The 14424-nt window shown below is 35.9% G+C and overlaps 1 protein-coding gene across 15 annotated transcripts in view; it reads right to left on the bottom strand.

Moving 5' to 3' along the window:
- Positions 1–14424, bottom strand: part of SYNJ1 (synaptojanin 1) — a 60265-nt gene that overhangs the window by 20864 nt on the left and 24977 nt on the right. For 13 of the 15 annotated variants that reach the window (XM_052673918.1, XM_052673923.1, XM_052673919.1 and 10 more), the window contains 10 exons: positions 11432–11597; positions 9924–9947; positions 5949–6140; positions 5712–5796; positions 4309–4449; positions 3541–3733; positions 2164–2322; positions 1175–1331; positions 694–811; positions 372–587 (listed from right to left, as the gene is read on the bottom strand). In XM_052673918.1, coding sequence (XP_052529878.1) covers positions 372–587; positions 694–811; positions 1175–1331; positions 2164–2322; positions 3541–3733; positions 4309–4449; positions 5712–5796; positions 5949–6140; positions 9924–9947; positions 11432–11597 — 1451 coding nt within the window. The remainder of the gene's footprint in view (positions 1–371; positions 588–693; positions 812–1174; positions 1332–2163; positions 2323–3540; positions 3734–4308; positions 4450–5711; positions 5797–5948; positions 6141–9923; positions 9948–11431; positions 11598–14424) is intronic. The other 2 variants (XM_052673913.1, XM_052673914.1) reach the window with 2 other exon arrangements.

Here is a 14424-nt window from a genome sequence, read left to right as displayed (position 1 = left end):
AAACTGTTCACTAGGGACTTCTTAGGGTTCTAGAGAAAGTCAACGGGTTCCATTAACAACTAAGTGAAAACAGCAATCACAGGGATCCTCTTTTGTTCAGTTCCTTCAAAACTACTGACCTAATTTGTTCAAAATCATATATATATTAAATTTTAAGTCTAATTTCCAAAATATGATGCTATAGCTCAAAAATAAAAATGAGAAAGTCTGAAAACTGAACTAATCTTTAGCTCCTATTAAAATCAGAGTTGAAAACTGAACATTAAAAATGAAGCAAATCAGAACTGAAAGGCCTACTAAGACACTTAACTCGGGAAATAAAAAGGAAAAATGCAAAGGAATAGAGATTAAGAATAAAAGGCCTTTTTAACCTTATAAGTATAACTTCTCCATAGCTTGCAAATTTTTGAAGAAGGTCATCAATCAGGTTATCATCAAAGTAGCTTTCTTCTGCTGAAGAACTCTTGATGGAGACCATTACTGTACCGTCAGGTGGGCCCTGTGTTGCAATCACCTCTTTATAAACTTTCTGTCTCTCTTCTGCTTCAATTTCAAATATGTCAATGTCAATCAATGCCACCACAGGCCTTGGGGAAAAAAAAACACCAGAAAAAAAAGGTTGTAAACAGAATTAAGATGCCTTAAAATTAAATTGTCAATGATTAGGAAGTAATGTATAAAAAAAACTGAAACCTATGATCAGATGTCTTCAACTCTGCTCTTCCATAGTGCAACAAAGTGCCAGGATTCCATGTATAAGGGACTTTACTGTTATCATGAAAGCTGGCATTCAGAAGATCCAGGTCTTCAGCTACATTCAATATTAATGAAAACAAAAGGGGAAAGATACAGTGATTGCAGGAACATGATAAAAAAAATCCAAGTAGTAAAAAAGAAAAAGAAAAAAGAAAAAAAAAAGAAATTAGACCAAAACCAAGCATTTTACAGAAAGAAAAAGTTCCTTTTGAACAAGTGAAATGTCAGTAACTATTGTCTGTCTCATGATCCACCTGTTCAGTGTCACTCTTGTGTATAAAAAACTCTGTTAGAAGCTTTCTGCCTGGTACAAAGCCAGGGAGACAAGCTCAGAACTGCTGGCACTATGAATGTCACTAAATAGATTTTGTACACCGGTTAAAAGAATATTTAAAAAAATTTAAGGAAGCACTCAAACCTGATCGGTCAAAGGGCCATTTTCTTCTTCTCCAAAGTATACGATCTGTCCACGCTGGCGTGCGACACTTTTCACTGGTGTCATAGTCATCAGAAAACAGATCATACTTGTACGTAGGAGCAAAGTTTATTTTCCCCTCCAAAAATCCCCTAAAAATCTATAGAAAAAAAAAACAATTATGTCATGCCAGAAGACAGAAACAGATGGGAAACAGCTTGAAACTAATCAGAGCTCTCTTTTTTAACAGTGAAAACCTTTATAGACATCTCCCCCTCCCAAAAAAAAAAAAAAAAAAAGAGGCACTTGATAATACAAATCTTTTTCCAAATTTTATTTACTGAGAACATTCTACATCTGCCACTATGACTAAACAAAAACCCAGACAGATCATCATTAAATAGAAGTATGTCAATAATTATGTCTTGAAACCCAGACTCCTCAGCAAGATACTGTTCCAGCAATATCTTGCAGAACTTCAGGCCATCAGGATGCTGTCCACAGCACTTTAATTCGTTAAGTAGTTGCTAATTTGTCAGCAAAGTTGGGAACTGTGATTGTATTTTATTTACCTTTCTGAACGTACATAGCACATTCAGAAAGGCAAGTGCCTCATGTGTAAATTAATGAGTTAAAGAAAAAAACAAACAAAAAAACCCCAACAGACTTTAAAATCAATACATCTGACATGATATGAAAGATTAAAGAAATGCTATCACCATTCATTTCCTTCAATCACCTGCCCAGCATTAACAGATAAAGCTGGCCAACATAAGACACTAGAAGGCCAGAAGATTTGTGCGCTCCTGCAGCGTTCAGATTAAACATAAGCTAAGACCCTTTAGTTAATGGAATCAGGTCCAACCTACAGTCTATTCTTGCACCACCATTTGACTTGACTGTAAACCTAATATGGATCCTATAGCCAAGTCTGTATCAAACAACAGAGTGCTTCTCCACTATTCTTGAATGTGACGATGTATTTAAGATACCTGTCCAGAATTTTTCTGATTGATAAGCTGGTCTCCTGCTATAAGGGAATCCCAGTTTTGTTGTCGGATTAGTTCCTTAACCTCCTCATTAGGAATATCTATTCGATAATTAAAGTCACCACACCAAAAGATGTAGTCATGGGAAAAAAGCATCCTTCCCTATAAGAGAGAAGCACACGTTGAAGTTAAAAAATAATCAAGTGACAGAAATTTACTAGTTTCAGGTACAGCTGTTTAGGAAGCATTAGTCTTTTTTTAATCAAACTATTCATTGTTTCTATCCGATTAGGACAAGTGTTAGTGTTTAGCATCCATACAGTTAGAACCAACAGCCACAGGTATGTTATTCACACATGCATGATATGAAAGGAGATAAACACTTTCTATGCAGCTGGCATTTCTAAAGAAACATGAATCATCTGAACTGGATCCCATGAATTCTTCATCTGCTGTCTGTGTCACAAATACTATCCTGAGATCTTCTGGCAGAATATCCTGGCACAAACTGCAAGCTGAAGGGTTTATTATTCGGATTTAATTGCAAATTTTTCAGTTACATACAATTTTTTGAGGCTAGGAACAGACAGAAGAGCTCCTTCAGTACTAAGAAGGCCTAGGCCTTGAGTGAAAATTATTACTCTGTTTTGATTTTTTCATTGCCCTTAAGTAAATCAAAGCAAATGCAGTAAATTAAAACAACAGTATTTACAGAACTGTTTCTGGAAACTCTAAAAATACAATACATTCAAGAAAAACTAAAATAGAACAAGGGTGAAAAATTTAGAAAAAAAAAGAAGCCCAATAAAATCAGATGTCAGTTGTCTGCACAGTGCCACAGAAGCTAACAATTGCAACTTAAGACAGTTTTTTCTCAAGCAAGTTCTGAAATTACTGTTTATTTGGTATTTGATAACTTTTTATGAGAATAAACTACAGAACTGCATGATCTGATTTGACAGAAGTTAAAAAGAAGCTAAGATGAGCTAGCAAAAAAAAATAAATCATTCTTGTGTACTGAAAACAGCTGTTCCCATAGTTGTTTTTTTTCCCCCCCTTCATAATTGATTAACTTTAGCACCTACAAAAATTCTACATCTCAGGAATCTCTAGGCTCTCTTCCCAATGCTAAACCTTCAGACCTCTATCTTTTCCATTTGTCATTACTGTGGGAAGCTCTATTTTTCTCTAATCTTCTATTTCAACAAAAATTGTGGGAATTTATTTTTATCTCTGAGACCTCTATAATCCAAGGAAAGTTGGATATTTCTCAAAGGCATTTGGGAAGGTGAGAAAAACAAACTTTTGGATGATACTGCTGGTGCATCTCCAAGGAGTTTAATTTCTCAGTTGTTAAGGAATTTGAACACTATTGCTTACCATTGGAAAACTGAGCTTGCGAGCTATTTCTATGAAGTCTTCATTTCTTTCTTTAACTTGTGATTGCCCTGCAGCAAAGTGGCTGCAGACAAAGCAAAGACTGGATGTATGAAACAGCATCCGAATTGCTACTGCACCTTTATTACCAGTGGCTCCTCCCATGCCAGTCTTTACAGTATCCACAGCAACATCTCTGAAAGAGTTAAACAAACATTAAACCTTCAGATCATAAAATCATAGAATATCCAAAGCTGGAGGAGTCCTACAAGGATGGCTGAGTCCAACTCTGAACTCCACGCAGCACCATTTGAAATCCTATGTCTGAGAGCACCATCCAGATCTCCTGGAATTCCTGCACTGGGAGCTGTGCCCACAGCCCTGGGCAGCCTGTTCCATGCCCACTGCCCTCCGGATGAACAGCTCTACATCTGTTTAAGGAGGACTGTATCCCTGAAAGATACTTTGTAAAGGAACTAAAGGATAACAATAGGACCTTATCTTGGGAAAAAATGACATTTTCATGTTGTTATTTCAGCAGTAAGCCACAGAACTGTTTTAAGTAAAAGTCAACAAACAGGACCATAATACCTCCACTTTTCAAGCCTTCTAGTCAACTGATAAGACATTTAAAGCTACAATAAAAGAAGTTAAGCAGCTAGTTCTCTCTCATGGAGCCCAACACATTTCTCAGTATACTTGTATATCAGTGTGCAATACCCAACAACCTGCAGGTGACCCAGCCCTGGGCACAGCTGTGCATTCACTGACCTGATAAAGGGAGCATGCTGGGGCCTGATGAACACAAAGAGGCAGACGCCCACTAACTGCTCGGAAGCCAGCAGCACATACTTGTAATCTCTTGATATGGTCTTCTGCAGTTCTGCAGCCCAGAGCTTCTGATTGGTTGTGCTAGCAGTGAGATTAAAAGTGCCAGTTTTAAAAGAAAAGAAATTAAGCAGGTATTGAGAGCGTTGATCTCATTCAATCACCTTCATACAGTAATTTTAACCAGACCCTGGGAAATCAGGTCAAAGCAAAGCAGTGAATTTGCCTTCTAGCAGAGTCACAGCCTAGAAGACTGTAGTGAAACTCATAAAATGTTGCCTCACTTTTCAGAATAACATGGACTATTTAGAAACCAGGACTCTTTCCCATATCTCTGAGGCTAGAGTACAGGAGTGAAATTTTTTCTTGGGAATTACCTCCTAGCCTAGAGCTAAGTTAAATTTGGAAAACACCCGTCTGTGGTCTTAGATCAAGAAGAAACTTCCTTGAAGACATCATGACTATGGTTCTCAGAGCTAGCATAGTGCAAATTAGTGGATGAAACAAACTGCCACTTTGTCCTCAGGACAAAAGCTTTTGCAAAGGCACACAGTGCAATAGGCTTCAGATTTTTTTTTTCCCTTGATGAATTTAAGCTTCACAAAAAACAGAAAAACACGCAAAACAGACAAACAAAACAACGGACAAAGAAATAGACCTAGAATATAATCCTAAGATTACACATGAAGATTTCATCACTCATATCATCCAGAACTGACAAAGGTATATTTTCATATCCCACTTCACCAGGAGCAAAAAACAACACAACCCAAATCCCACAGTAACATATACACGCAACATATGGAACGACAGAGCTAAAAACAAACTACAAATAGATCAAGTTATGCTCAGAAGTTACTTCTGCTTTTGATAACAGCAAAGACAGTATAAGAGAATGCACTTGTTTTATATAGACCAAAATTTGATGCCAGACAGTATATAAAGGCATACCAACAACTCATGCTTTTGAAAGGGATTTCACAGAACCCACTGCTCCCAGCACTTAGGATGGCATCCACCAGCATCAGAGAGAAATTCTTTCAATGTGTTTAACAAAAAAAACCCCAAAACTCAGAGAGTACTGAACTTTTTCAGCGCAATGCAAATTTCTACCAAGTACTGACTGTTGGGATCCTTGAGATTATTTTGAGTAATCTCAAGTGTTCACAGCTTCACTAACAAAAGCTGAGATGATTCTGCAGTCTCAGCACAGACACAGCCAGAGAGAACAGGAATACACAATTAACATAAAATAATCTCAACCTTTACAATTACGGAGAAAAAATTGCATTATACTTAAGTCTAGCTGCCAGTGGAATTAATTTTGCATAGATTTTATCACCTACCTTGCATTCACAATGTTTCCTGCATTTAACTCCACCATTTCTTCAAATCCAATGGCAAATATGTCTACAGGTTTGCTTCTTCGATCTGCATTTAAACATTGAAAAAGCCATTTGTTGGTTACGATTAACTCTGGAACCAAGACCTCATATTTTTATTCTCATGTTCACGGTCTAATTAAGAAAGAGAGCTTTCAATTAAAAAAAAGAGAAAAAAAGAGGCCGGACTACAAATCTTACCTTGGAATTCATGAATACCAGCTATGCTTGGTGCATCCAGAAGCCAGTCAGTGAGGGTCTGATTTTTAAAGGCAATACTTCGGAACTGCTTCCCCCCATTGACATTCCACGTCCCAACGCAGACTCGAACTTTCTTCGGTTTTGCATACTTATAAAAGTTTTCACACATACTCTTCAGCACTTTTACAGATGCTGCAAAAACACGTAAACATACGTTATTCTTATATAGGATTTCTTTTTTTTTTTTTCCCCTTTTTTTTTTCCCCCCAAAATACTTGGCAATGAGATCTTTTCCTTAAAAAAAAAAAAAAAAAAAGCAATAAAACCATGCATAGACATACAGAAAGTTAAAAAGTGAGAAAGCAAAATAGATGCAGCATTTCACCAGGTGAAGTACATTTGTAGACATTTTATTTGCCTAGGTAGGATACCGACTGAATAAAAGATGGTAATAATTTGTTCAAAATTATATATTATGTAACATATATCTACTCATACATGCTACATATATAGTAATACACATTACTTTATGCATTTTATATAGTATGTATATTAGCATAAAATTCAGCCATATGTTATATAGGTATAACATATATAGTGTATATATGTATTACTATACATAACTATATATCTACATTTCTCTATATATTAATATATCATCATATATCACATCCATCATTCTCTAGCCTATCTATAATCCCTACGGAAATTTATTTCCAATACATGCCAGCACAGGTATCTATCTCATTTATACAGATTGCATTTATGAAATTAGAATCTCATTAAACAACACAACAATTTACAAACAATTTCTTGAAGTGAAAAAATGACTGAAGTAGATCCATTCACTAAAACAGATAAGGTAAATTATCTTATCAAAATACGTTCTTTTTAAACCACAAATCCAAATTGCTGTTTAGGTAAGTTGAATTCCTGAAATTCTGTTTTAATGAGGGAAGTAAGCTAGGATTTAAAACTAACTTCTCTGCTATTTCAGCCTTTCTGTGCCTTTTTACTATGTGACACATGGGAAAAAGAGTAGTGACCTACTTGTAAAGGGCATTGTGAGAAATGTATATATTTAATGCTTAGACACTGAAGTTACAGGGATTCCAAAATTCCCTTCACAGATCTGCATAACAACTATATGTATTTTATAAACATATTTCCTGAAATATACAGACCGCTCTCTTAATTATGCTATTGTTTTTTCTCTAGTCAAAGTAGGAAAGAAATTGCTTTAGATGTGAACACTATTGCTTGCACTGCACTCAAGCAAAATTAATTTATCTGCTTGTAAGACCATCATGGTCATCAGTTTATGAGAATCATGCAAACTTCATTGGATAGAATTCTTTCCTCTATTGTGTGGTGTCTGGCAAAATGATCAATTACCAGGCACGCTATTGTCACTCAGATCCCCAAACAGGATTTCTAGTGAGCAGGGTCAAATTTTTTGTGGTTACATTTGTGAATAAATACACTGTTAAATGAATCATATGTCTGTATGTGGGGTAACCACACACAAGAGCCAGCAAACTGACTGGTATCGCTGAGAGTATCGCAAGCAGATTGTGCTTGTGATTTAATTTCCTTATCATAGTCCAGGCAAATGAAGTCAACAAAACTGTAAGGAGTCAGCAGAATACCTCACACCTTCATAAGGTTACCACCAGAAGTACCTACATGCTAAGCAACAGTCAAGTTAAGAAGTCCACCAAATGCTGCAAACACCAATGAGAGTCAAAGAGAGAAATTAAGAGAAATTATCCCAGCACTTGATCACTGAAATGAAACCAATCCAAGAAATGATGCAGCCAGAATTCAGGCAAGTACCCAAATCACCCTATGGGTGAGCTGAACCCAAGGAACACAAAATGGTACCACAGAGAGGCTCTGAAGACAGGCACAAAGTAGTCTTTGTAGTGTTCCCAGCAAGTCTAAAAACTGAGCTTGGACTTCTTCACTTCAGCCCCTTTTCCTTTGGCACTAACTTTGAGTTTAAACAGTTGCTCCACATAATTCACATTTCCTATCGTACAAGATCAGATTACTGCCTACTTAACTCCTGGTGCTGTAACGAGTCCCTTATGTGAAAAAGCAGAGTGGAACAGCATGCAATTTCATCAGGCACCTGATAACATGCTTACTGCAGATATGAAATCGATACTGTTACACTAGAAGAACTTCTAAACTGGAGAATGACTCTTCATTCAAAATGAGAATAATGAAGGAAAACCAAGATATTTTCACCCCTTTTTCCAAAACAGTGAGTAAGCCAATGGTTTTTCAGAGCTCCTGAGCCTCCTGCATACATTTATTTTCCTTCACATTTCTAGCTGATTACCCTTTGAACAAAACAGTTGTCCCACTCTACAACACCAATAACCCAATAAATTACATTGTATGTTACATTGTAACAAGAACATTGTAACTGCTGTTCATACTAAGCAGGTACGCATTTGGAAATCAATTTCACAAAAGAAACATCAATTCAAAATGCAACTGAACTCTTTTGCTGCGATGTCCAAATTACTGCAGGCATTTTTCACCATATGCAATCTGCATCCAGATGAAGTCCGAAGTAAAATATTATATCAGTAAGTTAAAAAAAAAACAAACAAACAAACAAAAAAAAACATTTACAAGTCCTACTGAGTCATTGTCATTTATAAGGAGCTTCTGATGTATCTCAACAAAAAAACAAGTCAACAACAACTTCTTAAGTGCTTCTTGCAAGGATGCTCCCCATTCGTTCTGCAGTACATGGGGCACATGGCTACTACCTGAGTATCTGAGTTCCACGGAGACTGTGCAGAAACCCATAATTCCTAAATAATTGTTCAAATAATTTTCCCAGTTTAGTAGCCTTCTGTTTTCACTCCCTCTTCTTTTCCCTTTATCTTCCCAGGTATCGAGTATCTACTTTTTCCCCTCACCTAGAAACTAAGCACCTAAATCTGGCTTCACCAAAATTACTTCCAAAAAGTAACACAATGAACTCAATTAAAACAGCAGTTTCTGGGTCATTGTGTTAAGTTTTCTCAGCATATAGTAAAATCTGAATATACAATAGGAATTTTGCTTTTTAACTAATAGTTTCTAGGAGCAAGGAGGTGATGAAGCTGAGAAGTACTGACAGTCCTCCTTTAAAAATACATAGCGCATACAAATCATCTCTTCAGATGGAGCAGCTCCAAATAGAGTAACCAGACAGAATTACAACAGAAAGGATAATTTCCACTAGCTGATATCTCATTTTAAGCCCAAAAAACAGTGGTCAAGATATTAACTCCTAATATTGAGACATGATGCTAACTATGATGGTTCCTCTTTGAGTTTTCTCTTCACAGAGAGTTCTACCTAAACACATGCTCTAATACTTTCCTGTTGCATGCATAGGTAACTGTATCTCAGTAGTTTTGCTTATACTTTTGCTCCACAAAAGCACGTGTCAGCACATTATTTCAGATCATTCTTGTACAACATAAGCCATCACTGGGAGATTAACACAGTCAGTCTCCTGCAAGGACTCAAGCAGGTAGAGCCTTCTAAAGGCAAAGCAACAAAATTACGAATTGTATTAAAGAATTTTACTTCATATGACCAGCAAAACCAAACAGTTTGACAAAACAAGAATACTGAAGCTCTCAAATCAGATAAAAATGCAAGTTCCTCTACAGCTAGAATAAAGCATTTGCAAAAATAAAACAAAATAAAACAACCAAGAACTGGCTGTATGCTTTTATAATCCAAACCCGAGCACAACTGTAACCTTTTCCACTTCTTGTATTTTCACTTCTCTTGTATTAAAGAGACTTCCTTATATTACAGAATTTTGTGGCATAGGAATGTCAGGTCCAAATAATACAGAGAAAATGTGAGCCCAAGACCAACTATTATGCAAATAGGCATAGAAAAAAGCCAGAGAAGAACAGCTACTTGGATATTTACAGCTTAGTTTCTATACTATACCTGATTGTAATGATTGCTCTGAAACTACGGATGCAGTAAGAAGGAAACAAGAAAAGAATTAGTCAAACGGGCAATTGCTTAAAAAAAAAGTTGAGAGAGAACATGCTATAATATACAATTTATTATACATAACTGTTCACATCAATTAAAGCACATCTTTTATGCGGCAAAATCTAAAAAGTTACACAACAGTATTGACAAAGTCTCCATTCTTGCCCTACTTATACCTCACCTACTAGAAAATGCAATGAACTTATGCTCTGTGAAGACTGACTCATCTTCTACCACTGGCAGGAGCTGCAAATACCAAAAGGCCAGCTTGCATTCACAGAGAAAGTGAGAAGGAACAAGAAGGACTTTCCATTCGCTTTGAGGCAAGTTTCTGATGCAGGAAAAGTTACAAAATGCAATCTCACCGTAAAAAAAAAAAATGAGAGGAAAAGACTTTCGGGTTATACATAGTAACTTAGATGAACACAAGATGTATAGTGCAACAGGGCGAGGGTTTTCTTGTATCACTTGCTACTTCCCTGCATGTTTCAAAAGGATGGGACACGACTGCACTCCTGGGGATTGCACAGCCTATGGCTCTGTTTGGAAATGCAGGGTTCTGTGATCTATTGCCCCGTTCTCATCAGGTGAGCTAGATTCAGGTAACCATACCCTCCAAACCCCACATGACTGTGCCTAAGCAGAACTTCTCATTGAAATCTCTCTCTGATTCTAGTGCAGAATGTCACCCATTGCCTGAAATATTTTGGTGGTGCACATGCTCATGGGAAAGGTCTCTTTACACTCGAAAAGATTTTTTTTTTTTGTGATGGAAACTCATTCTCATTCATCAAGAATTTTCTAATAGCTCCTATTATTTTAAATTTTCTTCTCTTAGGAAAATCCTGTTTGCTCCTCAGTAGAGGAAACCAAAATGATACATACAATCACTAAGCACTCTTAAGTTAGCAAAAAAAAAAAAAAAAAAAAAAAAGTTTTGCATCTAGTATAGCACCACAGTGAGAAGTTCTTCACTGATATAACAGATCAACTAAAGAAAGACATTCAGCAAACAACCATTTTAAAACATTTTTAAAAACCATTATATTTTAAACATTTTTAAAACAAACCAGGATTTATTGATTTACTTTTCCCCAAAATTCAGCATGTAATTATCATAGCTAATGCTTACTATAAACGGATCTGAAGGTGTGAACATATCTCACAATCAACTATCTCACATGCACTACAGTAGAGTTTTGAGAAATACACTCCCCAGATATTTTCCTATTAAACCACCAGATATGAACAAAATATGAACAGTAAACAAATTACTGCAGCATGTTAGTTTGGTAATATTAGTCAAGGAGAAGTAACTTTTACCTTTTAATAAGCCAACAGAACATAAAAAAAGCTATTACACTTTGCAATACTGCTTTGAAACAACAGACTCCATACAGCTTTCTTACACCAACTAGTTAGTTATCAGACAGATTAAAATCCTGAAAGACACATACCGCGTAAACTGCTGGTGGTTAAGAGAGCCCGTGCTTTATCTGCTAAATCACTATTTAGGGTATTTCCCAATAACAAAACATCAATGGCCTCCTGCTTGGAGCTATCAAAAAAGTTATTTTGAATCGTTCTGGTCACAGAACGAGCACCATCCTTCAGCTTTCCAGCCTGTTAGGGAGGAATACGTATAAAATATTTTATGTTGGACATTGCTCATAGAAACATTGGCAATATTCAGTAACATTTTTGTTAACCTCATTAATAATTTTAAAATCTAAGACAGTTTCCATCCCTTGCTGTTAAATAAGAGCCTTCTGAGACTACTGTACTACAACCATTTTTTTTTCCCCAAAATGCTAAACCACATACTAACATCTTCAAGGTACATCTAAGAACCAGATGATTACAGTTAATTAAGTAAAATTCTACTGGAAGGGGAATATATAAATATATATGTATTTATATATATATATATTTAAAATATTATTTTAAAATATATATTTAAAATATATATATATATATATTTTTCCCCCTAAACCCTTAGTCTTCAAAAATTAAATCAATATAATGCCATGTTTAGATCACGATACAGGATTTTGGGCTTTTCCCCAAATTGTGAAAAATGAATGAGCACTTCAGTCCAGGTGTCACGATACATGAATATGTATGTATGTATATATGAGCATATTAATTCAGAATCCATATTCTGAAATATCCACGTTACAGAAGGGATAGGTTCAATTTATTAAGACTTCTCAATGTTTTAAAGTAACATGCAAGTCTCATGCAGTATCCCAGAAGGAACATACACACTAATCTATAGCTACATACGTACCAAGACACTGTCATTGCACACACTGCACACCAGCAGTGCAATGGAATAGTGCTCCAGTACAACACTGTCTAGCAACCTGAAAGAAGAGTCTCCAAAAGATGTGCTGGTACTACAAAAGGTAGCCGTGGTCAGACTTACAGAGGCTAATGCAAACAGCATGTCATGCAGAATCCTACTCGACTCAAAAGCCAGCAGCGTTAAACTGCGTGCACATCACTGACAATGACTTCACAGGCACAAAAATGTTCTCTGGATTACATGGCTTATCATATCTTGTGTACACAAATGTATTTTACCTGCAAAGCATGTGTAAACACGTGCTATTGCATGTATGTGAAATATAGATCAGAATCCATCAGGGATGCTGCATGGTATTATAGTATTATTAAAAATGCTTCAAGTTTACAATTTGCATTGTTCATGGAGGTCTCTTAAATGCACGTATAAAAAAAGACAAAAACTTAAGAAAACTACAAAATCAATCCACTGGTTAGTTCATTGAACTGTGCTACGTAACAAGAAAAGGAATTACTCCTTTATCAAGGATAAGTAGTAGCAGATTAGCAGCATGATTCTGTAAGACGATGTGGATGAAGTGGGGAGCATACCACTGCAACAGGATTTTAATAGGATGCTGCTTGTTTTCTGTCAGAAAATGAACGACTTAAGACATGATCCAAAAAACACACTCACCATTCACATATCAGGCAATTAATTGAAAGGAACCCAGAGAGAGCAAAAGAAAGAGTAGGTAAGGAGTTAGATGTAATAAGTATTATCATTCTTTAAAAAAGGACTGTTTTTCAGTACATTAACATGCTTAAGGTCAAAATACATTCTCTCCTATCCCAAATTTCCATGTTTTTACTAAGTACTCTTGGATTTTGAAGAATCTAACTGACAAACCTTTCGTTTGAGAAATGAGAAAAATAAGCTGAAAACAAAAATTTAAAATATATTAGCAGAGTGCCTATGGAAATACTGAGCAGTGACCTGGTCAAGTTTCACTGAAAGAATGGCAACTAACAGATGGCTTTGCAAGTATTAGAGGTCCTCTTCAAATTGAGGGATTTCTATCTGGGATGCTGCCTTTGAATATACTGTAGTTAGTACTATCCTAACAGCTGTATAGTTGGTACTCACTGACAGCTGTACCAGGACTGGGACCCCAGTGACAATGATGGACTATTCTGTATTATTATAAAAACAACAGAGTGAACATACTCTGAGTTTTACATGTTAAAAATTGAAGTGCAAATACAATAAATGCTTGTCACAAAGTAAAAATTTTAAGTAGTCTAATGATCACCAGGGAAAGTATTAATTTAGGAGAAGAAACAAATAAGGTTGAATGAAAAAGTCAGGAGAAGGGGAAACACTCCATAAAGTACTTACTGTAGCTTTCCCGAGGGTCTAGTTGACATAAAGTAAAACTAAATGTTTTGTAACAAAATTCCATTCTATACTAAAACATGAGCAACTACCAAATGAGAAGGCCTTGATGCACCAATTAAGGGCAGATTCAGCAACAAGCCCATTTAGTTGTTTTCTTTTAATGTAGCTTACTTGTGATGCCTTCTATTTGTGCAGAGAAAGACCCTGATATGGTTTAAATGAAGAAACAGTGAAAAACAAAATAGTCAACTATGAATACGTAGTACATATGGAAATGAGTTGAACAGAGATCACGTAATGAGAAGCAGTGTATTCTTGAATAAAAGGAATTGTATGAGAAGAGATTCTTGAAGGAACTAAGGGTAATAATAATCACGGTTCATTTTTTCTTTGTCTTGACAAGTATTACGTGTGGAGAATTACAGAAACAAAAAAGCAACATTGTTAAGAAGAGAAATAAGAGAAAGCATTAGGAAATTTGAACCACTCACGCATCAACCAAAACAAAACAAACTGATGAGAAACAGAGCATGACAGTGCCAAGTAGGACAATATTCCATAAAAAGGAAAGCAGAAACAGAAATTGATGGTTTTGGAGATTGTTATTGTTTTTCCAGTAATTGCAGAACTAAAAAGCAATAGCTAGATGAGCATGCAAAGGAAAAACACCTTAACATAACCTGCTGAATTTTAGCACTGTTAATAAATGCTACAAGCATGGACAACAATGAGCAGTGAAATACATTTTAAAACAAGGGGATGCAC

The sequence above is a fragment of the Tympanuchus pallidicinctus genome, unplaced genomic scaffold (genome assembly GCF_026119805.1).
Source record: "Tympanuchus pallidicinctus isolate F22 unplaced genomic scaffold, pur_lepc_1.0 scaffold14, whole genome shotgun sequence".
Classification (NCBI taxonomy): Eukaryota; Metazoa; Chordata; class Aves; order Galliformes; family Phasianidae; genus Tympanuchus; species Tympanuchus pallidicinctus.
Note: the sequence above shows the minus strand (reverse complement) of the source record. Positions and strands in the feature narration are given on the sequence as shown.